Raw genomic sequence first — 25,068 nt, 5'->3', positions numbered from 1 at the left:
AAAGGAAGGTAAGAGTGCCCTTTTTTGCATTTGCTGTTTTTCAAGTGTGGTAACTTTTAAAAAAATCAACATATCAGAGGAGAATATTTTGAAATGGCATGCTCTGAACCCCTATAATTGAAAACTTTTTTTTTTTTTGCCTCCCATCTGCATTAATGCACAGATACCCTAAGTTTAACTTAGTGAGCAGTCCCCCAATTCTAGCTGTAACTCAGCTGCAAAAAAGAGAGGTCATGAGAGTGCTGCTAATTTTGTTTATAATTCTTTTGAAATAGATACATTTATTCAGCACCTGTTATTTGCTAGGAACTACAGCATGGTAAGATAAGGTGTCAGGTATGTATACACAGGGGTTTTGATTGTTGCACTGCTCTATCCTCAGCACTTTGACAAGTGCTTGGCCCACATGTTCAACATACATACTCTTTGAGTGAATGGATAAATACAGTCTAGAAGTGTTCAAAGGGGCACAAATCAAGAATAGTGTGTTCACAAATGATGCAACTTGAAGATATTTTAAGCTTGTATGAGACTGAAATGCACTAGAAATGTAATTAAGCACCAAAAGTTTCCGTATTCAAAGCTACCTATCTTTGAATCAATAATTATAGTTGCTGATATAGTTTGCCAGAAACGTTTACATCTGGGGACAGGAAACCTGGTAGCTCTTGGTTCCATAGTGTAGTGGTTAGCACGTCTGCTTTACACGCAGAAGCTCCTGGGTTCGATCCCCAGTGGAACCAGCTACGAAGACATGTATTTTTTGTTTGTTTCTTCTCCAACTCCAAGGCAAACAGAGTGAGGTTTCGGTGTTTTGTAGATTAGGCTTCTAATAGCTATTTATGAAACAGAATATATGATTTTCCCCTGATTTCTCTTTGAGAGATCCACTTTCATATACTGTGTAGCTCCGTGAGGCAATGTGAAGCATCAGGTTGTCACCTATTTCTCCTTGACTTTTATGATGACTAGAGGTTCTTGCCTGGAGAATCCCAGGGATGGGGGAGCCTGGTGGGCTGCCGTCTATGGGGTCGCACAGAGTCGGACATGACTGAAGCAACTTAGCAGCAGCAGCAGAGATAAATCGGGAAGAAAATGAAATCCACCATAGAATCCTATATGAAATCTAAGAATCCATAAATATGAGTGTAAAAGAGAGCCATTACTGGTCAGTACGGGCAAGATGCACAACATTTGTCTTCGATCACGCAAAGGCATTTCCGAGGCTGTCTCCATGGCAATGTTGCAAAAACAGTGCGGTGCTTATGAGCAATGCAGCTCCTGCCGTGACTCGGATTCGAACCAAGGTTGCTGCAGCCACAACGCAGAGTACTAACCACTATACGATCACGGAAAGCCATGAAGACAAACACCTGCCTCTGGGCTGTACCTATGCTCTTTTCACAGGAACATCCATTCCCATCATCCATAGAAACAGGCCCTTTGGTTCCCGTCCTTATTTAGAAATGCCTTCCCAGTTAATTGCCTTATTCTCTCCTCCACTTTCCAACATCTTGCCCCTGGCAAACAAACCAAAAGGAACAAAAATTGTTTCACTCCGTGCAATTTTTCAAACATGATGGTTCCTCTCCTGGTTGCTAACACTTGTGGAATCACTACTCTCACTTCCACTTCTAATCCATGTACGTTTCTTGCTTAGTTTTACAAAGCGTGGTCCTCAGACCTCCAGCTATGAAACAGAGAGGGTGGTTGCTTCGAAGTGAATCTTACTGGTTCCCATTTTTGGCCAAACTGGTCAGAATCTTTGGGTGCTTGGTGTGTAATCTGGCCTCATACCAGGTGCCAGAAGTCAGTTCAAGGCAACGAAAATGGATTGATTCTGCCCATAGCTCTGAGTTCAGCCCCACCAGGACTCATCCCGCCCAGTTGAAACCGTCAGAAAGTGTGGTGTCTCAGGTGCTCACATCTTATTGAAACTACTTTCTCCATTTACCTAGGTTTAGGTTGCAAGAGGGGAAAGTGCTTCTTGTGTGGCCTGGAAGCTCTATGGTCCACCCCTACCCCCTCACAGAAGGCTCTGCGAACATTGACCCTAGAGTCAGAGTCCTGGAGTGCTCCTTCCTTGATAGGAAATGATTTCCCTTCTTCTCTATACCTGGTTAAATTTCATTCCTGCTTCATTCAGCTTTCCACTGAATTTATTGGGGAAGCTTTTCCTGACTTCCTGTCTTCATACAACATATTCCTCTCAGTCTAAGTCAAATTTTATTTGCTCTGTTCCATGATCCTTTTTTTTTTTTTTTTTTGGCTTTTCCATCAATGTCCCTATATCAGTTTCTTATGATTAATTAGTTACTGGAGTTATTCTAAATTAATGTCAGTCTCCTCCCTTCGTCCCTCCCTGCCCTCACTGTGTTCCAAGAGGAGATAACTGTCTTGTTCAATAGTTTATCACCAGGGCTCCATGTTAAGTTCTTTATGAATATTGTTTGGCCCCACAATGAATGAATTAATATGCAGGGATTCCAATCCAATGCTTTATGGAAGCAGTCTCCCAACAGTATGTGGCCAAGCACATGACTTTATTGTGTGTGGAGGACATTATCAGGTAGGGCTGTGGGGAGGAAAGGATGGATAGAAAATGAAAGCAAAGAGTTCATATAACAGCAGCTGTCCATAAAAAGCTTCTCAGCAGAGCCAAAATGATGTCCTTAATTTTCTGAGGTTTTCTTTGTCTCCTTCCTTCTAGATCACCCAAAGCCATCCTAATTACTGGCAGGTTTGCTGAAGAATTCCCAGTATTAATTTGATCTGGGAGGAGAGCTAGGGATTTTCTCAGTCTCAAGGAAATGAGCTCAGTTAAGTTGAAGGAAAGAAAATGCTGCTCTACAGAGAATAAAGGGTGCTTATGTCTCAGGCTTGTGTGAGTTGGACCTCTCCTTCCTTTCTTTCCCTCAGGGACTTTCTCTCACCCTATTTAGAAAGCACCCTATTTATGGACACAAGTGCTTTTCCTTTTTTTCCGCTGTGGTGTTTTTAGCAATGGGATTGATTTGCATGTGGTTCCCTATACAGAGAGAGAAAACCTAATCCTGTTGCTAGTCCGTGGTGGGGCGCAAAGCCTAGAAAATGGCCTCTTTTCTTGTGCTTTTTATTTCTAAAAGCCTTTCTGAGGGTTCTGTCTGACACATTTACTACGGTGATTCTAAGCAGGATAAAGAGGGTGGCCTATGCAACTTCCTAGCTCTATGCTTATCAATGCCATGGACTTTTCTACTTCTGATCTTCATAAGTTTTCTATAAAAAGTAAACTTAAAACTTTCTTACTCAGCATAGCTCCAGGAATCCTACCATCTCCCTTTCCTATATTATTAAAAAAAAAATCTCTGTAAGGGGCATTTCCTGGTGGTCCAGTAGGTAGGTTCCTCTGCCCTTTCTAAATCTAACTTGTACATCTGGAAGTTCTTGGTTCTCGTACTGTTGAAGCCTAGCTTGAAGGATTTTGAGTGGGATTTGATTACAGAACTTCCACAGGACTGAGAAACAGAGACTCCTGGAGGGCACAAGCAAAACCCTGTGTGCACCAGGACCAAGGAGAAAGGAACAGTGACCCCACAAGAGACTGAGCCAGACTTGCCTGTGAGTGTTTGGGAGTCTCTGGCGGAGATGTGGGTTGACAGTGGCCTGTCTCGGGGTCAGGGGCACTGGCAGCAGCAGTCCTGGGAGGCGGTTGCCATTACCTGTACCACAGAGCGTGTAGTCTACTATAGTGACTGCAAAGTCTAGGACTGGGCTGCCTCAGGCCAAACTACAGGGAGGTAGCAGAGTCCCAGCCATCAGGGGAAAATTGGATTGAAGATTTACTGAGCATGGCCCTGCCCACCAGAGCAAGACCCAGTTTTCCCCACAGCCAGTCTCTCCCATCAGGAAGCTTGTATGAACTTCTTATCTTCACCCATCAGAGGGCAGATAGACTGAAAACCACAATGAGAGAAAACTAACCGAAATGATCACATGGATCACAGCCTTGTGTAACTCAGTGAGAAAACTGTGTTGCTGCCTCTCCTTCAACCAATTCTTTTTTATAACCTCTTGGTAAACTCCCTATGACCAGTTAACAAAGGGTTAACAATCCTGGGCCTGTTTTGATTGACTTTGTAGAGCATTTTGGCACTAGTAGAACTGGATGGCTGTGTACTGCAACTTATACCTCCAACTTAGAGATGGAGGCCTTGAGGGGAGAGGGAGAGAGGGACAGTGAGCCCGTAAATATGGCATGGTTAGTTTATGGGCAGGGTAATTTCATAGGCTAATGAGTGGATTATTCCAATTATTTTGGGAAAAGGGCAGAGATTTCCAGGAATTGGGCCACCACCCACTTTTTGACCTTTGTTAGCCTCAGAACTGTCTTTGTGGCTCAGCTGGTAAAGAATCTGCCTGTAGTGCAGGAGACCCTGGTTCAATCCCTGGGTTAGGAAGATCCCCTGGGGAAGGGAAAGGTTACCTACTCCAGCATTCTGGCCTGGAGAATTCCATGGACTGTATAGTCCATGGGGTCACAAAGGCTATCCACTCCAGTATTTTGGTCTGGAGAATTTCACGAACTGTGTAGTCCATAGGGTCACAGAGTCGGACCTGACTGAGTGACTTTCACTTCAGAACTGTCATGGCGCTAGTGGGTGTGTCATTTAACTGTTAAAATATTACAATGAGCATATGAGGCTCAAAGTCTGCTGGAAGTTGAATCTTCTGCCATCTTTGGATCCCGTTGGTTCTAACCAGTCTTTGTCATGTCTTATGGCTATGTCATTCTTTTAAAGGCTGTGCCCTACCCTCTTCCTTCCAAGGATCTGGAGAAGGGAGAGAAGCCCAGTGGAACTCTCATCAGTTCAGTTCAGCCACTCAGTCATGTCCAACTCTTTGCAACCCCATGGCCTGCAGCATGCTAGGCTTCCCTGTCCATCACCAACTCCTGGAGCTTACTCAAATTCATGTCCATCAAGTCGGTGATGCCATCCATCCATCCATCCATCCATCTCATCCTTTGTTGTCCCCTTCTTCTCTTGCCTTCAATCTTTCCCAGCATCAAGGTCTTTTCTGATGACCCTCTCATATTCCTTATAATTGTTCTATATCACCTTCCATTTGCAATGACTGAGGGAGGCATCTAAAATCTTATTGGAGTACATGGAATTAGTAAAGATTTATAGACAGTTTTCTCATTTTTCACAAAAGAAAACACATCTCTTTTAAATTCCCTCAAGGAAAACAAAGAAACAATACTAGCTATGCATGCTAAAGTCAGTTTTACAAATACTATCATAGATATGACTCAACATTGATATTTATATTCATCTTAATGTATGTCATAGACAAGCAAATGCAGTAGCCTGATCCCCACCAAGGAAAGACTTGCTGCCCAATTGCAGAGTGCACTTAGTAGATAGGCGCAGTTCTTGTCTCCTTCAGTGTTCCTAGAGTTTCAGAGTTCCACCCAACTCAAGGCACGCCCTTTCCTAGTGCAGTCCACATCAGTGGCAAAGCAAGGTGGGGAAGTAAAACCTGATCCTGGGACATTTTCACCCAAAGTGGGGCAACTCTGAAAGGTAATACAGGTTCCATTGCTCCCCATGTTTGTCTGGCCTGTATTACAGTTTGACATCCTCTGTCCAATCCTAGTTCCTTCCTCTACCAATGTTGGTCCCTAATAAACGTCTTGCACCCCAAACTGTCTGAAGCATCTGCTTCTAGAGAACCCAACCCGCACCACTATATCATCATAGTTTTTTTTCCTTGGCCTTTTGCATTTTACTATCATTTCATTCAAAAAGGCTTCTGCAAAGACTAGGAGTAGCAAATAAATCCTGTACTGAATTATAAAGAATGTTCTCCAAAATCTTTCAGTTTTTGAACCACATAATAAGGTGAGGTCAATACTATTTCTATGGTGTCTTTTTTTTTTTTAAGTGTGTTGGATTTCATACTTTTTCTATTTAGCTAAATTGTATTATCAAATTTATTATCTCAAGAGATCAGGGTTGCTGTTGTTTTTGATTACTTATACACATTAAGTTGCACAGCCAAAGTCCTATATTATAGTGGCCCTCCCCCTTCAAGTTCATAACCTCATGGGCCTTCCGGTTATTCCCAAGAAAAACATATTTTCTGTCTTAAGGCTTTTGCACTTTGTTATTTCTACTTGAAATTCTCTTTTTCTAATATCTGTCTTGTTTATTTTTCAATTTATGTAGGTCTCTGATCAGGTAACTCCTTTAAAAGAGGTTATCTCCACTTATCTAAAATGAGTTCCCATTATTCTCTATGACTTATCTCCTCCCTGTGTTCTTCGCAGCAATATTGTATTACATATTTACGTGTTTGCTTGTGGCTCCCTCACCTAGTGGTCGACCAGTGGTGAAGAACTTGTCTGCCAAAGTAGGGGACCTAAGAAAGATCACTGGGTTCGATCACTGGGTGGGAAAGATGCCCTGGAAGACAGCATGGCAACCCACTCCAGTATTCTTGCCTGGAGAATCTCATGGACTGAGACTTGTAGGCTAAGTTCATGGGGTCGCAGTCGTAGACTGAAGCGACAGCACGCACAAACAAAATTCAGATAACTTTCAGGGAGGCAGATTTTGAGTCGCATTGACTGTCTACACAGGAGTTCATTAAACGAATATATGTATCCCAAAGAAATAGGTTCAAGGATTTATACGAGATTAAGAAAATACTGTATGATTTTAATCGACGAGCTAATTTTCCATTAGGATAAATCCTCAAAAAAATGAAAGCACAACTCAAGAATTTCACATAATAAAAACTATTTTTTAGTTAGGTCACTTATTCAAAATGTTCTCAAAGGATTTTTTCTACTATACTCTATACTGCTGAATGTCTCCTAAAAGTTAACCAGTGCCTCCCACATTGACTACGTAAGAACACTACTAGGCAACATTAGGGTTATCTGGTTTCAAGAAGTTACCTGTTGATTCACCTCCTAGCTTCCAAGTAAGCTTCTTGTGAACATACTAGTCCACGTGAACGTCAATTCAGACCATATTTTAAAACGCCATCAGAATTGCTCCACAGCCTCAGTTAAGCATCTTGTAACTTTATCACTCAAAATACACAGTAATCACAGCCTTTTCTTTGACAATGTAGGTTGGCTCTGAAAAGAGCCGTTGTTTTTTTCACCTTTCCTAACCTCTTTATTTGGCCTTGTGATGGCTCTCAGTTTTCTTAGGTAGTAGCACGGCCTGGATGTTGGGTAAAACACCACCCTGAGCAATGGTGACCTTCCCCAGCAGCTTGTTGAGTTCTTCATCGTTGCGGATGGCCAGCTGCAAGTGACGCGGAATGATTCGCGTTTTCTTGTTGTCGCGGGCCGCATTGCCCGCCAGCTCTAGGATCTCGGCCGTCAGATACTCCAGCACCGCTGCCAGATACACCGGGGCCCCGGCACCTACCCGCTCGGCATAGTTACCTTTGCGGAGCAAGCGGTGTACGCGGCCTACGGGGAACTGGAGCCCAGCCCGCGAGGAACGGGTCTTAGCTTTAGCACGAGCCTTGCCTCCTTGCTTGCCACGTCCAGACATTTCGGAATCTACAGCTGCAGCACAGACAAACTTGCTAATGTAAATTTCCAAGTGCAGCGCCTTTTATAAGCCTAATTGGGCGCGAAAAATAAGACGTGTCATTGGTTAGGTAAGTGGGTTCATTTTAACCAATGGGAATGAGAGATTGGTATTCTTCCGTTCTGATTGGGCATAACTCATTTATGACGTCTTTTTCAACCACCACCAATAGACTAAGACTTTAACCTATGACCTTATTTGCATAAGAGGTTCTATATAAAAGAGGCATTTTGCCTTTCTTGTCACTTTTTTCTGGTTTGCGTTTTAGGCTTCGGTGTAAGTCTGTACAATCATGCCGGAACCAGCGAAGTCCGCTCCGGCCCCGAAAAAGGGCTCCAAAAAGGCGGTCACCAAGGCACAGAAGAAAGACGGCAAGAAGCGCAAGCGTAGCCGCAAGGAGAGCTACTCCGTGTACGTGTACAAGGTGCTGAAGCAGGTCCACCCGGACACTGGCATCTCGTCAAAGGCTATGGGCATCATGAATTCCTTCGTCAACGACATCTTCGAGCGCATCGCGGGCGAGGCGTCGCGCCTGGCGCATTATAACAAGCGCTCGACCATCACATCCAGGGAGATCCAGACGGCTGTGCGCCTACTGCTGCCTGGGGAGCTGGCCAAGCACGCGGTGTCCGAGGGTACCAAGGCCGTCACCAAGTACACCAGCGCCAAGTAAAGTTGTCCAGCAACCGTTCTTAGACCAACCACAAAGGCTCTTTTAAGAGCCACTAAGTTGTCAATATAAGGAACTGGAAACACTTATTCCACTTTTCTTTGTAGCACCGCATTGTTCTTGGTAAACACTGGCCGTTATCGCTAAATCTTGTGTTCTGTGAATGGTGTTATTTTGGGCCTTTCAATGAAAACTTAAGGGCCCTGAAAAGGGCCTTGGAGTTAAGGTCAAACTTTTTTCCTTCAGCCGCCGAAGCCATAGAGGGTGCGTCCTTGGCGCTTGAGCGCGTAGACCACGTCCATGGCGGTGACAGTCTTAAGCTTGGCGTGCTCGGTGTAGGTAACTGCATCCCGGATCACATTCTCCAGGAACAATTTCAGCACCCCGCGGGTTTCGTCGTAGATGAGGCCGGAGATGCGTTTGACTCCTCCACGCCGAGCTAGGCGGCGGATAGCGGGCTTAGTGATGCCCTGGATATTGTCTCGCAAACCTTTGCGGTGACGCTTGGCGCCCCCCTTCCCCAAACCCTTTCCACCCTTACCACGTCCAGACATTTCGAGACCGGAGAGCAGGAAAGTACTTTCAGTTTGTCGTAGCCCCCTTTAATGCGTAGAGTCTGCGGACCAGAATGAAAACCCAAAGTGCTTTGGCGGGAAGCCCTCTGGGTTGGGGAGGGTTCTTAAAGAAACAAGCCAGCCATATTACTCCCTTTCTGTTCTTTCAGTGAATTCTTTTGATTCCTCAAGGCCTAGGCTGTATATCTTCCCCTTTTCTCATTTAATGTGTTTCTCTCCTCATCCTCGTTAAATAACAAAACCTTAACCTTGTAGATGACACATAAAACCACAGAATAAAATATTCTGCTTTTCTCTACTTTCTCTAATAGTATTTGCATAATGTTATATCTTGTTTTTCTCCTAATATATGAAGGAAACATAACTAACTTCCAGAAATAGAACAAGATGTTCTAATAAAATAGAGAATTTTGAGACCTTCCAGGTGTGTTGCTAAATTCTCTTTTCAGTGTCAATTTTCATTTTTAATGTTTCTATTATTTTGCTGATAATGTATAGAACCGTTAAGAAAAAAACGAACTCTGCAATGATCTAGATTTGGTTTGTGTAGATAATTAACGTTTAAGAAATTAACCAGCTGGCTAATAAGTATAACGTAATAAATGCTTTCTCCACTGATAGGAGGAACTTAATTGATCGTTTATTGAGTATTCCACTTAAAATTATTTCTAGAGTTTTTACTGTTCAGATCAGTCTATGATAGCGCTCTAGGGTTTTAATTCTTTGTAATGTTGAAATATAAGTATTTGCCAGTGAATTCATACCTCACAATTGTTTATTTCAAGTTAAATTTTACTATTATACTATTCTTCAAAAATCATTTTATCTAGCTGCAAGAATGAAATTCTTTTAGTACTCTTAACTGTATTAAATCTATACATTTGTTAGGGTAAATTTGTTATTTTTTAAATAGTTTGTCCTCCTAATCGGAAAAATACTGAATCCGAGTCTTTAAATGTCTTGTAGATGTTTTTCTAGGTAACATAATTTTTAAAAAGTTTACGTTCATTACTTAGAAGAGCAGTTAATTTTTCATTAGTGAATAGTACAAAATTCAAATATAGAGAAAAGAAAGTCTACCTTTGTCTTTCTAAGAAAGTCTTTATAAAAAAAGATTATGTATTTTAAACATTCCTGTTTATACATGCTTAATTTAAAATATATTTATAATTTAACTATTGCTTAAATTCTGAGAAATTTTAATCCCTTCTTTCAGCATTAACATGTAATCCCATTGTTATTCAATGATTTTTTTACTTTCCTTTATTTCAGTGAGTTACTTTTAGAAGCTTGCATTATAGAATTTTCAAAGGACTCCTATAAACTATCAATGTTATGAAAATAAAAACTTTTGAAACAACAAAACTGATTCAAACAACAGGAACAAAATTCAGTATATTTTATAGAGAGGGTAGATAGCTAGTATAGGTGAATTTAAGTTAATTTAAGGGCAAATACAAATTGAAAATAAGAGGCTTAATTATCTGTCCCTTCCTTTTCCTTTTTCAAAAATTTTTTCTCTGTCCTTTTCAAAGGTATGTAAATTTTCTTAATGGCTAAAAACACCCTTTGGCTAGCCTCCTGTCTCAAGAATGTTTCCTCAAGGACCTTAGAGTCCTCTTTTTGAAATGTAATCAACAAGGGAAAGTGCTCTGTTTCCCAGTTTTCTGACTCCAGATTGCAAAGCCTACTAATGTAATGGATATACCCTCTTACCTATGTAACAGGTTTTTTTTTTCCCCTCTTTTGAAATCTCTTTAATAAAACATTGCCTGTGTTGAGCACAATGTTTTAAATAAACATGAAGCTTAGTCTATAATAAATTTTCTCTTCTTTTGTTTTAAATTATATTTTCCCAACATTAGTTAACTGGAATATATTTTACAAACCCTTCTCTACTTTAAAAAAATCAGTAAAATTCCCACCAACTACTAGCCTCTCTCCCTATCTGATTTCATGAGTTTTTGCATAACAGCTAGTGATTGTAAGACTAGTAATGAATGTATATGTGAAAAGTTTGTCAGATTCTTTATAATTTCTGAAATTGAGGGACAAAGGTTTATTATTCTATAAAGATACAATGTATTATAAAAATACAATGCTCTTCCTATTGTATAGTTTTTATACAATACTATGTTTAAAAAATACATAGTAACTGACTTAATAGGTCAAGATAAACTTTAGTTTAAATCAAGTATTTTCTTTATATCTTTATGTTCTTTCACAGTTGAAGTGTAGCTGAACATGCTACCCCAAACTATGCCACCCCTCTTGTCATAAGGATTATTTTGAACTAATTATTTTTGAGAAACAGCATAGACAGGAGAATTTCTGAAAACAAAAATTATACTTTTGTAAGAGACACTTATAGAGGAAAGTTCCACTTATATCTCCCTCTCCATACTAAGCAGAGAAGGATGATTCTAAATTGTAAAAAAAAAAAGGATTCTGGGACAAAGCACCCACTTTAATCTGCATTGTGTTTAGTGGCTTCAGTCATGCCTGACTCTTTGCAACCCCATGGACCGGAGCCCACCAGCCTCGGTCCATGAGAGTTTCCCTGCAAGAATACTGGAGTGGGTTGCTATGCCCTTCTCCAGGGGATCCTCCAGACCCAGGTATCAAACCTGCATCTCCTGCATTGCAGGTGAGCCACTGGGGAGGTCCCTTACCTTTGTTTACGATGCATTTTTTGGGAAAACTTCTAATGGCAACCGTGCCCCAAACCCCTGCCCTCATACAACTTTGTTTTGTCTTTCATTTCAGTCCCCAAAGGTGTTCAATCTACTGTACGATTGAGCTTATTTCATGTTAGCAAGGTTACGCTCAAAATCCTTCAAGCTAGGCTTCAACGGTACATGAACCAAGAACTTCCAGATGTACACACTGGCTTTCAAAGAGGCAGAGAAACCAGAAATCAAATTGCAAATATTCGTTGGATCATGGAGAAAGCAAGAGAGTTCCAGAAAAACATCTACTTTTGTTTCATTGACTATACCAAAGCCTTTGACTGTGTGGATCACAACAAACTATAGAGAATTCTTCAGGAGAGGGGAAAATAAGACCACCTTAGCTGTCTCTGAGAAACCTATATGCAAATCAAGAAGCAACAGTTAGAACTGAACACAGAACAACAGACTGGTTCAAAACTGGGAAAGAAATATGACAAGGCTGTATATTGCTTATTTAACTTCTATGCAGAGTACATCATGTGAAATGCCAGGCTGGACAAATCACAAGCTGGAATCAAGATTGCCAGGAGAAATATCAACAACCTCAGACATGAAGATTATACCACTCTAACAGAAAGTGAAGAACTAAAGAACCTCCTGAAGAGGGTGAAAGAGTATAGTGGAAAAGATGGCTTAAAACTCAACATACAAAAAACTAAATCATGGCATCTGGTACCATCACTGACAGATTTTATTTTCTTGGGCTCCAAAATCACTGAGGATGGTGACTGGAGCCATGAAATTAAAAGACATTTACTCCTTGGAAAAAAAGCTATGACAAACCTAGACAGCATATTAAAAAGCAGAGACATCACTTTGCCAACAAAAGACTGCATAGTCAAGCTATGGTTTTTCCAGTAGTCATGTATGTATGTGAGAGTTGGACCATAAAGAACGCTGAGCACCAAAGAATTGATGCTTTTAAAACTGTTGTCCTGGAGAGCCTTGAGAGTCCCTTGGACTGCAAGGAGATCAAATCAGTTAATCCTAAAGGAAATCAACCCTGAATATTCATTGGAAGGCTGATGCTGAAGCTCCAATACTTTGGCCATTTGATGTGAAGAGCTGACTCACTGGAAAGAATCCTGGTGCTGGGAAAGACTGAAGGCAAAAGGAGAAGGAGGAGACCAAGGATGAGATGGTTAGACGGTATCAATGGATATGAATTTGAGAAAACTGAAGGAAATAGCAGAGGTCAGAGGAGCCTGGTGTGCTACAGTCAATTGGGTGGCAAAGATTCAGATTTGACTTAGCAGTTGAACAACAACAAAGATCATATGTAAGGTGGTGGCTTGGGTCATCTTGAGGAGCTTACTCATTTTTCCTAAGTGTCTCTCATATACACATGAGGTATACATGTTAATAAAAATTTGGTGATTTTGAACTTGTCTTATAGGAAGTCTCAGCCAAGAATTCAAAGGGAAAAATATTTTCTCCCCTCTCCTACACAGTATGAATCAAATCCAGCAGCAAACTATTGGTCACACTTGTGAAATATATCTATACCAAACCATCATCTATTGTCCCCAGTTTAGGCCAAACCGCCATTATCTCTCAAAAAGACCATTGCAATAGCTTCCTAATTTATATCATTACTTCTAAACTTTGTATTCACCATATAATTGCCTTAGTGAGCTTTCAAAGAAATACAAATTAGGTTATGCCATTCCTTCATTCAAAACCCTTAGAATGATTTATAAAAACATAACATAGCATATAAAACCTACATGATCATAAAGCCCTGCATGATCTGATCTCTTCCTGTCTCTGTGAACTCCCTTTCTACCCTTGTTTTCTCTGCTCTTGATCTTCCTTAAATATTCTTGATCTTAAACTTGGTCTTTATCTTCTTATCTCAAAATGAATAGATGCCCAAACTGTCTGTATACTTACAAACATAAGAAAAAAATGTTTAACTACATTATTAACCCAGAAATTTGGATTTGAAATGAAAAAAAAAAAACAACACAAACCTTAAAAGTTATTGCAATGGTGGCGGTCCCCATGGCCTGTGGTCCGCCAGGCTCCTCTTCAGGGTATTTCCCAGGCAAGCATACTGGAGTGGGTTGACATTTCCTTCTTCAGGGGATCTGTATTGTAATGAAAGAGCTTTAATTTACTTTAAATTTTTGTTTAGAAATATTCTTTGTGTATCATTTATAAATATAAGGCTGAGTTCAGATTTTTTATTAATACAGACAATAGTATAAATCAACAAAATAGTAGTTGGTGTTGAAGGATAGAATAGGCCACCCCACGATACTTCATTTAGCACAAAGATTGATTTGCCCAAGTGAAGCATTTGAGATGAAGCAGATCCAAGAGGTCTTCTTGCCTTCCTTTGATTTTCCTAAAAGTTGGACACAAATTGACAGAGATGTCCCTCCTGTCTACCAGGAAGGACAATTTTAATCCCAATAGACAATGGAGAAGGTATCAATTTAAATATGCCTAAAAGAATCTACTCTTGTTTCCCTGGTGACCTCCTCATAACTGACCTCCTCACATCTTCAACAGAAAATAGTATTTATGGTGGAGTTCTTTTTTTTTTTGTCCATACCTCATAAGTTCGAGGGATCTTAGTTCCCCAATAAGGGATTGAATTTGCGTTATCAGCAGTGAAAGCCTCCAGAGAACTCCTGGCCTTCTAAGGCACCTTGGGAGGTATTCATTTTTCCCTGGGTTTCTTCCATGTTTACATGAGGTACACATGTTAAGAAACTTGTTTTTCTCTTTAGAATTTGTCTTTTATTACAAGACTTGTTACTTGAAAACTGGGTTTTGCCCCTTGGTGGGTATCAAACCAAAAGGTACAACCAAGCCAAAGATCAGAAGGAAGAAAGGATTTATTATTAAAAGCAGCAACTATAGAGAACACCAGGGATATTCCCAAAGCAGTTTCTCCCTGAACAGCAAAATTGGGGGTTTTAAGCCAAGGGAACATGCATATTCATGAAGGGTCTGGAGCAGAGGAGAAATCAGCATAGAACTGGGGCAAAGGTTGATAGAGTCTAAGCTTTAGTTGATTCAAGTCACCAGGGGCAAAATTATCATTCCATCCTCCACCTAGGTGGGGTCCTTCCTGCAGAACTCAAAGACTATCAGATTATCTATATGCCTTGAGGAGGAACTAGAACTTTGTTTTATTGCTGAACTGTTATCTCTTTATTGCTTTTCCTTTATTCCTGCATTCTCTTACTTCTGCTTCAGATCATTGATTACTGAGACTGTTAAACGACAACCATTGCCACTAAGCATATATAAAAAAATGATTTTGGCCAAAATGGCTTATGTCACAAAACCATTCCTGGGAAATTCTGGTGATCCAGTGGTTAGGACTCCTCTCTTTCACTGTCGAGTTCAATTCCTGATAGAGGAATTAAGATCCCACAAACTGCAGGGTGACGCCAAGAAAGAGAGAGAGAGTGACAAAGCCATTCTTGGTTCTTTCTGAGGAACCCCTAACCCATCTGCTTACAGGCTCTCTGTCAAAAACTCACAAGGGTGGGGAAAAGTAACTCCCCCCCTCCCTACAATTGGAAGACATATTTAAACACAATTGAATAATGAATGAAATCACTTGGGTTACATAGCTTCTGAACAGCCTGTTAAAAGTCTAACATTTTACTTTTTTGATAAGCCATTTCAGTGTCTAGGATTGCTAGATATTGTCAACATGTATTTCAATAAGTCTTACTTATGTTAATACCAGGATTTTAAACATACAATAATAGTATGAGTGAGGTATTAGTAGACTATGCTAAAAAATTCCACGTAGGAAGAAGCAATTTCAGTGAAAAAAATAAGTTGAAAAAGAATCAGCTCAACTGACCAAATTTTACACTAAGGGTTTTTGACCTGGAATCCATATATGCCACTATATGAAACTAAAAGTTTTCCTAAGTTTTGTATTTTTCTACCATTCAACATTATTAACAAATGTCAAGCTCTTTTACAGAAAATATGGGTGGCCCTGAAAAGAGCCTTTAGTTTGGACTCATCGGAGTTGCTATAATCCAAGCAACTACTTGCCCTTGGCCTTGTGGTGGCTCTCGGTCTTCTTGGGCAGCAGCACCGCCTGGATGTTCGGCAGGACGCCGCCCTGAGCGATGGTGACTTTGCCCAGCAGCTTGTTGAGCTCCTCGTCGTTGCGGATGGCCAGCTGTAGGTGACGCGGGATAATACGGGTCTTCTTGTTGTCCCGGGCCGCGTTGCCCGCCAGCTCCAGGATCTCGGCCGTCAGGTACTCCAGCACCGCCGCCAGGTACACTGGCGCGCCGGCCCCGACCCGCTCGGCATAGTTACCCTTGCGGAGCAGCCGGTGAACACGGCCCACAGGGAACTGGAGCCCAGCTCGCGAGGAGCGTGTCTTGGCTTTGGCACGAGCCTTGCCGCCTTGTTTACCTCGCCCAGACATTATAAGCTTAACTTCACCCCAAACGGTTACCGAAATAATGAAATTATAAGGGTAGCATTTTTTTTTATAGTCCTCATTAGGCGCGAAAAAAAAGACACGTCATTGGTTAGGAGTGTGGCTTCATTTTAGCCAATGGGAATGCGAATTGGTATTCTTGCGTTCTAATTGGGCAGAACTAATTTCTGACGTATTCTGGAACAGCCATCAATAAGACTAAGACTTTAACGTATCACCTTATTTGCATATGAGGTTGTATATGAAAAGGACTTATCCTATCTTCTGTGAGTTCTTCCCGTGAACTTGTTTAGCCTGCTATTCGTCATGCCTGAACCGGCCAAGTCTGCTCCGGCCCCGAAGAAGGGCTCCAAGAAGGCGGTGACTAAGGCGCAGAAGAAGGACGGCAAGAAGCGCAAGCGCGGCCGCAAGGAAAGCTACTCTATCTACGTATACAAGGTGCTGAAGCAAGTCCACCCGGACACCGGCATCTCGTCCAAGGCCATGGGCATCATGAACTCCTTTGTGAACGACATTTTCGAGCGCATCGCGGGCGAGGCATCGCGCCTGGCGCATTACAACAAGCGCTCGACCATCACTTCCAGGGAGATCCAGACGGCCGTGCGCCTGTTGCTGCCCGGGGAGCTGGCCAAGCATGCGGTGTCCGAGGGCACCAAGGCTGTCACCAAGTACACTAGTGCCAAGTAAACTATGAGTCGGTTGCAAACGATTCTAACGGCTCTTTTAAGAGCCACCCATGTTCTCAAAGAAAGAGCTGATGCTTATTCTCCTGCCCTGGGTCTTTGTAATTCTTTACAGTATGTGGTCTGGGAGGTACAGCAGTTCCTGAACAATCTTAGGAGTTTTTGTCACAGTAAGCTCGCGACCCACTAATGACAATATAACGTTCCTGACCCTGGCAAAGCTCTGAAGTTCCTTCTGTAACCTTGGCTCCGATGTTTACTGTTACTCAGGAATTTCCTGCATGTAAAAAGAGCTTTGCTACTCGTTCTGATAACCATTAGGGTTAAGTAAGAGAGAACTTTAATTCATAACACATACTTCCTAGTCGCCGGTCTGGGACAAGGAGTTTTGAGTCCTGCCTGGGTGCAGAGGTTAGGCGGGAAATTTAAATTTGGCGGGCGAGCGCCAGCCCTTCCTCCCAGGTCCTGATTTGTTGCCGGCATCGGGGAAGGAACCGCTGGTTTCCGAGCGCGGGACATACCGACTAACTGCCGCCGAGCCCAGGCACTCACAAGCTCCTTGAATAAACATTTTCGGCTAGTTCATCCTGCTTTTTATTTTTCCGTCTTTCTTAGCGCTTAGTCCCTTTTGAGAATAAGATGTATTACTTCCTCTCGAAATGTTCGTTGGAGAGTAAGGAACCTGATGGATATTTTCAGACTGAGAGATACTATCGCTTTGTTTCTAATTAGGGTACTTAATCCTATTTTGACTTTGCCTGGAACCAGTGAAGAGGACCAGCGTTATTCAGGTTGTCACAAAAGAGAACCAGGCACTCACAATGCTTCTCTCAATTATTGTTCAAAATTGTGTGTCCCTTTGGGGTAAAAAGCCATGATTTCTAAATCATCTGGAGAAGTCCACCATGGCTGTTTATTTTGTTTTCGGTTTTTGTTTTTTGGTTTAGGTGGTAATTTTCAATGAAATTACCTAATTTATCTAAAATGGATCTAAAGTTAGCATAGTAATAATGCCTAAAAGCAATTAATGTTTTGTTAAATCCACTATCAGAGGTACTCTTCCCCTTTGTTGACCCAAAGCCTACTCATGTTTCAACCCGCACTTCAGTTTTGCCTGCTTTCCAAAATTTCCTCCCATTTTTGAGCTTTACAGCTTATCCAGCATTTGGAAACTGCCTCCATAATGTCTCATATATTAATCTCTGAGAGACAGCAGTGAGCAGTCTTAAAGAGATATCTTAGTTCCCTGCCCAGGAATCAGACCTGGGTTCAGTTCAGTTCAGTCGCTCAGTTGTGTCTGACTCTTTGCAACCAAATGGATTGCAGCATGCCAGGCTTCCCTGTTCATCAGCAACTCCCAGAGCTTGCTCAAACTCAGGTCCATCGAATCAGTGATGCCATCCAACCATCTTATCCTCTGTCATCCCCTTCTCCTCCTGCCTTCAATCTTGCCCAGCATCAGGGTCTTTTCTAAGGAGTCAGTTCTTCACATCAGGTGGCTGAATTATTGCAGTTTCAGCTTCAGTATCAGTCCTTCCAATGATTATTCAGGACTGATTTCTTTAGGATGGACTGGTTGGATCTCCTTGCAGTCCAAGGGACTTTCAAGAGTCTTCTCCAACACCACAGTTCAAAAGCATCAATTCTTTGGCATTCAGCTTTCTTTATGGTCCAACTTTCATGTCCATACATGACCACTGGAAAGCTATGACCACATAGCTTTGATTAGATGGACTTTGTTGGCAAAGTAATGTCTCTGCTTTTTAATATGCTGTGTAGGTTTGTCACAGCTTTTCTTCCAAGAAGCAAGCATCTTTTAATTTCATGGCTGCAGTCACCATCTGCAGTGATTTTGGAGCTCAAAAAAATAAAGTCTCTCCTGTTTAAAGTCTATCCCAATGAAGTCTCTTTTCTTTCCATTGTTTACCCATCTACTTGCCATCAAGTGATGGGACCGGGTGCCATGATTTTAGTTTTTTGAACGTTGAGATTTAAGCCAGGTTTTTCACGCTCCTCTTTCACCTTCATCAAGAGGCTCTTTAGTTTCTATTAGCTTTCTGCCATAAGAGTGGTGTCATCTGCATATTTGAGATTATTGATATTTCCCCCAGCAACCTTGATTCCAGCTTGTGCTTTATTCAGCCTGGCATTTCGCATGATGCACTCTACATATAAGTTAAATAAGCAGGGTGATAATATACAGCTTTGATGTGCTCCTTTCTCAATTTGGAACCAGTCTGTTATTCCATGTCCAGATCTAAATGTTGCTTCTTGACCTGCATACAGATTTCTCAGAGGGCAGGTAAGGTGGTCTGGTATTACTATCTTTTTAAGAATTTTCCACAGCTTGCTGTGATCCACACATTCAAAGGCTTTGGTGTAGTCAATAAATAAGGAGTAGATGTTTTTCTGGAACTCTCTTGCTGATCCAGAGGATGTTGGCAATTTGATCTCTGCTTCCTCTTCCTTTTCTAAATCCAGCTTGAACACCTAGAAGTTCTCAGTTCACCTACAGTTGAAGCCTGGCTTGGAGAATTTTGAGCATTTCTTTACTAGCATGTGAGATGAGTGCAATTGTGTGGTAGTTTGAACATTCTCTGAAATTGCCTTTCTTTGGGATTGGAATGAAAACTGACCTTTTCCAGTCTGTGGCCACTGCTGAGATTTCCAAATTTGCTGGCATATTGAGTGCAGCACTTTCACAGCCCATCTTTTACGATTTGAAATAGCTCAGCTGGAATTCCATCACCTCCACTAGCTTTGTTCATAGTGATGCTTCCTAATGCCCCCTTGACTTCGCATTTCAGGATGTCTGGCTCTAGTCCAGTGATGACACCATCATGGTTATCTAGGTAATGAAGATCTTTTTTGTATAGTTCTTCTGTGTATTCTTGCCACCTCATCTTAATATCTTCTGCTTCTGTTAGGTCCATGCCATTTCTGTCCTTTATTGTGCCCATATTTGCATGAAATGTTCCCTTGGTATCTCTAATTTTCTTGAAGAGATATCTAGTCTTTCCCATTCTATTGTTTTCCTCTATTTCTTTGCATTGATCACTGAGGAAGGCTTTCTTATCTCTCCTTGCTATTCTTTGGAACTCTGCATTCAGATGCTTATATCTTTCCTTTTCTCCTTTGCCTTTCACTTCTCTTCTTTTCTCAGCTATTTGTAAGGCCTCCTCAGACAACCATTTATTTTTCTTGGGGATGATCTTGATCACTGCCTCTTGTCCAATGTCACAAACCTTTGTCCATAATTCTTCAGGCACTCTGTCTATTAGATCTAATCCCTTGAATCTATTTGTCACTTTTACTGTATAATTGTAAGGGATTTGATTTAGGTCATACTTGAATGGTCTAGTGGTTTTCCCTACTTTCTTCAATTTAAGTCTGAATTTTGCAACAAGGAGTTCATGGCATGAGCCACAGTCAGCTCCCAATCTTGTTTTTGCTGACTGAATGGAGCATCTCCATCTTTGGCTGCAAAGAATATAGTCATTCTGATTTTGGTATTGACCATCTGGTGATGTCCTTGTGTAGAGTCATCTCTTGTGTTGTTGAAAGAGGGTGTTTGCTAAAATCAGGGCATTCTCTTGGTAAAACTGTTATACTTTGCCCTGCTTCATTTTGTACTCCAAGGCCAAATTTGCCTGTTACTCCAGGTATCTCTTGACTTCCTACTTTTGCATTCCAGTCCACTATGGTGAAAAGGACATCTTTTTTTGGGAGTTAGTTCTAGAAGCTCTTGTAGGTCTTCATAGACCCGTTCAACTTCAGCTTCTTTAGCATTAGTGGTTGGGGCACAGACTGGATTACTGTGATATTGAATGGTTTGCCTTGGAAACGAACAGAAATCATTTTGTCATTTTTGAGATTGCACCCAAGAACTGCATTACAGACTCTTGTTGACTATGAGGGCTACTCCATTTCTTCTAAGGGATACTTGCCCATAGTAGTCAATACAATGGTCATCTGAGTTTAATTCGCTCATTCTGTCCATTTTATTTCACTGATTCCTAAAATGTTGATGTTCACTCGCCATCTCCTGTTTGACCACTTCCAACTTATCTGGATTCATGGACCTAACATTCCAGGTTCCTATACAATATTGTTCTTTACAGCATCAGGCTTTACTTCCAACACCAGTCACATCCACAACTGGGCACTGTTTTTGCTCTGGCTCCGTCTCTTCATTCTTTCTGGAGTTAGTTCTCCACTCTTCTCCAGTAGCATATTGGGCATCTACCAACCTGGGGAATTCATCTTTCAGTGTCATATCTTTTTGCCTTTTCATACTGTTATTGGGGTTCTCAAGGGAAGAATACTGAAGTGGTTTGCCATTCCCTTCTCCTTGCCATTCCCTTCTCCAGTGGAACATGTTTTGTCAGAACTCTCCACCATGACCCGTCTGTCTTGGGTGGCCCTACATGGCATGGTTCATAGTTTCATTGAGTTAGACAAGGCTGTGGTCCATGTGATCAGTTTGATTAGTTTTCTGTGATTGTGGTTTTCATTCTGTCTGCCCTCTGAGGGCTAAGGATAAGAGGCTTATGGAAGCTTCCTGATGGGAGAGACTGACTGTGGGGGAAACTGGATCTTGTTCTGATGTGTGGGGCCATGCTCAGTAAATCTTTAATCCAGACCTGAGTAGCTTGGATGAAAACCAGGAACCCACCAGGGGCTAGAGGCTAGAAGCAAAAGTTCCTCTGGCTCTTGCCCTATTTAAAAAATATATTTCTCAAAGAGGCAAAAACTTTAAAAACAGGTGCAAAATTTATTATTTAGAGACACAGCGTAAGTGGGAGAGCACACTGAGAAACAGTTTGTCTTTTTTTTTTTTTTTAGACAAAAACAAGATAGAAACACCCTCCCAGAGAGAAAGGGTGTGGGTATCCTCCCTAATGAGGAGTGTAGTAAAGAGGCAGTTAATTTATATAAGGCAGTTCTTTCAGGTCTGTGTTTACCTTTGGCCAATTACCTTGATTCTAATCCCACATCTGACCTGTTCTAGGACACGCCTCACCATGAGAGTACATCTTTTCTTCAAGATGGATTCCACCACTGAGGCCTGTGGAAAGTTTGGCATCAGCTGTTATGGGATGGCACTCTCTCCCTTTTGACCCCATCCCTGCCCTCAAGGTGTGTTTATGTGCAGGGAGGTCTCCCTAACCTCGGGAGTGATCATCTTATCTCTACTCCAGCATCTAATGGAATGCAAATCAGAAAAGTCATTGTAAAAAAATAAAATATTTGAGGCAATTGAAGATTTTTTTTCTAGTACTAGTTATTGGATGATGTTACAAATCATTTAAAACTTTTCTTAGGAGAGAAAATCTTGTATTTTGTTTAATTCTGTATCTGTTGGGATGTTTGAAATATTCATGATTGAAACAACATGTTTATGATTTCTTTACACTGTAACCCTCCCCCACAGTGTACCCGGTGGGTGGATAAAGAAACAACACAAGAGATGTTGGTTAATTGTTGAAGCTTTGCCTGAGGGGCACTTGGAAGTACCTTGTTCTCTTCTGTCTACTTTTGTGTATACTTCAATGTGTCCCTTCCCTGCACCCCTTCTCCTTTCCCCGAAAAATGTTTCTTTAAAAAGCTGGCCCAATTAACGAACATAATTCTCTTCCAGTCAATAAGGGGTGATAATGAGAGGAATCAAATGTTGACGAAGAGAAATTCTGGAGATTGAACTAAGGAAACCAGGAGAGAGGCGGTTTGCACAGGGGAGTTCATAGCAGCAGTGGTCCCCTTCTTCAGCGCACAGGCTCGACAATCAAGAAACGCTGTCGCCATCTTGTGGCCCTTTAAGATAATACAGTTAATATTTTATTCTGTGGTTTCTGTTAGGCAGTCCATTGCTAGACTTTAATAACTGTGTATGTAAAAATACAAGAAATAATACTACTTCAAACACAATTCTCATCTGACCAAGTTCTCTCATCAATAACAAATAACCACGTTATTAGTTTCTTATGTTCCTGTCTGGAATTTCTTTATACAAACACAAATATATAAATGTGGATTCTCTATGTCCCTTTTAACTCAAATGGCCAATGGCTATATTCCTCTCAAGTTCTACCCCTGATTTTCTCATTATCTAGCTTGGAATTCTTTCCTATTAATAAGTAGAGTAGCTAAGACTTCTCAGCAGGTGCACTTGAACCAGTGACCTGAGGAGGGTAATCAGAGGCCAACGCTGTTATTACACTGGCTGCATCTTCCCTGAAAATAAGCCTGATGCTCATTTGAGAGGAAGCTTGGGTCTCTTGACAAGCTGCTTAGGAGCTGAACCTGGTCAGGAGAGTTGTGGGGTGGCTGAATTCGTGTTCCCTTCCTGGAATGGGACCACTGTGTTTTGTAAGGAAGGGACACTAAAGTCCTAACACAGGTATTTGTCTTGTTGATGAGGCATTCTTTGAATGTCATCTTTCTATCTGAGCCACCCCAAGCAAATTTCCAATTCCTACTTACCATTCTTCATAATATGTATCAAGATCTGACATGCTGTATGCTTATCTTCACCATACCATTCTCTTCACCAGAATGTAAGTCAACTGAGAGCTGAATTTCTCTGTTTTAGTCTACTTTGATCATTGTTGTATCCCCCAGCTTCTAGAACAGTGCCTGGCACACAGTATATCTTGGAATAAATGGATGAAGTAATATTCTCCCCTGTTGTTATGGGAGACCATCAAAGACTTTTCTTTCTCGGGTGGATGATTCAGCGGGAAAAAAACAAATTGTCTTCACTTCCTGCCATTCTCTGAGTGCTTCTTCTGGTTGAACTCCCAGTTTTCTTCCCCTGCAAAAAAAAAAAAAAAAAAAAAAACAACAAACCTTAGGTTTTGTTTAAAATTCAGGTTTCTCCTTCATGAATTTTGCTTATTAATGATTACTATTACATACATTATTTTATTTTTATATGCCAGAAAAAGGCGGGGCGGGGGGGAATGTCATATTGAGTCACCTCAATGGAGATTCTGTCTTCTCTGAATCTCCATTCTGTCAGGAAAGACATGCACCCTTGTTGGCCTCAGGGTTTTGGTTAACAGGAAATGACAAATCCACTTCTCTTCAGAGTACTGTTTTCTGGATTACTGTTTCTCTCAGAAGAGAAACACCAGTGTCTAAGGAGTTCTCCACATGGGTCAACAAGACTTTCATTTTACCCCTACAGTTAGAGGGACCCAATGTTAGAGGGTGGTGCTGTAGATGACATCCATGCTCATCTAGCAGTAGGACCTGGTGGACTTTTGAGTGAGGACAGTTGTGTTTGTCTTTGGCTAGTTTTTTTTTTTTCTTCTTCTTCTTCTTCACCAGCTCTCATTTTCTCAAAGTCTCTTACTTTCTGAAATTTCAGTCATTCTTTTTTCACTACCCATAGTCTCCTCTCTGGCCATATTAGATGGAGTATCCCATCTAGTCCAACCAATGAAGGAATGAATTACTTTGAATTTGTCTCCAGCCTAAACTCCTTCTTACTTTAAATCTGCACTTGCAAACAAATGACCTGAGATACTTTTTGAAATACCATCAAAAGGACCTGAGCAATAATTGACAGTATCAGTTCATTGGAAGGACTGATGCTGAAGCTGAAACTCTAATACTTTGGCCACCTCATGTGAAGAGTTGACTCATTGGAAAAGACCCCGATGCTGGGAGGGATTGGGGACAGAAGAAGGGGACGACACAGGATGAGATGGCTGGATGGCATCACCGACTTGATGGACATGAGTTTGGGTAAACTCCAGGAGTTGGTGATGGACAGGGAGGCCTGGTGTGCTGCATCTGCAAAGAGTCGGACACGACTGAGGTACTGAACTGCACTGAACTGATTCAGGACTAGATGAGGGAAAGATAAAAAGTGAATCACTCACATTGTTTTATTGAGTCCAGTTTAATTTTTCATGAACACATATCATTATCCTCATTTAAGATGTGAAGCTAAGGCTCAGGGGAAAATAGCTTCTTCAAGTCACATGGCTAACTGGCAAAGCCACTAGTGGAAAGCAGACTTTTTTTTTTTACTCTAAAATGCGTGTTCTTTCGTCCACCTCATGTTCTCTCCACGTTCCTTCTTCACATGTGCTTGCCAGTTCTCTTAATATATATTTACATATTTGAGGATTTCTTCACCAGTTAAATACATACCCAAACTCCAAGGACTTGCCAAATCTTGTAGATTGTTCCTGCACATTCTTTTTCTTTTCACTTACTTCTTCATCCATTCGTGGTAAATAGTACTGTGGGGGAAATAGTGTGTCACATACAGGCCACCTCTGACTTTAGAGGCTGATAGAAGGTACATAGTCTGGCATCTGGGGCCCTTCCATGTTTGAATAACTTCTTGTTTCTGCCCCTCTAGT

General features: G+C 41.3%; 5 protein-coding genes and 1 non-coding gene across 6 annotated transcripts; 3 read left to right on the top strand and 3 right to left on the bottom strand.

Annotated features, from left to right (window-relative positions):
- Window positions 1-670: 670 nt before the first annotated feature.
- TRNAV-UAC lies at window positions 671-743 on the top strand. Its single transcript has one exon. It is a non-coding gene; the product is annotated as a tRNA-Val (tRNA).
- Window positions 744-7,059: 6,316 nt separating this feature from the next.
- LOC102408136 (histone H2A type 1-H) lies at window positions 7,060-7,849 on the bottom strand. The gene has a single exon (XM_006048001.4). It carries the CDS (start codon window positions 7,557-7,559, stop codon window positions 7,173-7,175), a length of 387 nt encoding a protein of 128 aa, XP_006048063.1. The 5' UTR covers window positions 7,560-7,849; the 3' UTR covers window positions 7,060-7,172.
- On the top strand, window positions 7,848-8,416 carry LOC102408478 (histone H2B type 1-K). The gene has a single exon (XM_025296248.3). The coding sequence runs from the start codon at window positions 7,891-7,893 to the stop codon at window positions 8,269-8,271; it is 381 nt and encodes a 126-aa protein (XP_025152033.1). The 5' UTR covers window positions 7,848-7,890; the 3' UTR covers window positions 8,272-8,416.
- Window positions 8,389-8,957, bottom strand: LOC102392571 (histone H4). Its single transcript, XM_025296366.3, has one exon. It carries the CDS (start codon window positions 8,820-8,822, stop codon window positions 8,511-8,513), a length of 312 nt encoding a protein of 103 aa, XP_025152151.3. The 5' UTR covers window positions 8,823-8,957; the 3' UTR covers window positions 8,389-8,510.
- A 4,588-nt stretch (window positions 8,958-13,545) lies between these two features.
- Window positions 13,546-16,030, bottom strand: LOC112587908 (histone H2A type 1-H). The gene is made up of 2 exons (XM_025296171.2): window positions 15,608-16,030; window positions 13,546-13,665 (listed from the first exon to the last, which is right to left on the bottom strand). The coding sequence occupies exons 1-2, from the start codon at window positions 15,990-15,992 to the stop codon at window positions 13,607-13,609; spliced, it is 444 nt and encodes a 147-aa protein (XP_025151956.2). The 5' UTR covers window positions 15,993-16,030; the 3' UTR covers window positions 13,546-13,606.
- Window positions 16,031-16,264: 234 nt separating this feature from the next.
- LOC102407809 (histone H2B type 1-J) lies at window positions 16,265-21,954 on the top strand. The gene is made up of 2 exons (XM_006048000.4): window positions 16,265-16,697; window positions 21,702-21,954. The coding sequence occupies exon 1, from the start codon at window positions 16,314-16,316 to the stop codon at window positions 16,692-16,694; it is 381 nt and encodes a 126-aa protein (XP_006048062.2). The 5' UTR covers window positions 16,265-16,313; the 3' UTR covers window positions 16,695-16,697; window positions 21,702-21,954.
- Window positions 21,955-25,068: the final 3,114 nt, after the last annotated feature.

This window comes from Bubalus bubalis, chromosome 2, assembly GCF_019923935.1.
Source record: "Bubalus bubalis isolate 160015118507 breed Murrah chromosome 2, NDDB_SH_1, whole genome shotgun sequence".
NCBI classification, from domain to species: Eukaryota; Metazoa; Chordata; class Mammalia; order Artiodactyla; family Bovidae; genus Bubalus; species Bubalus bubalis.
Note: the sequence above shows the minus strand (reverse complement) of the source record. Positions and strands in the feature narration are given on the sequence as shown.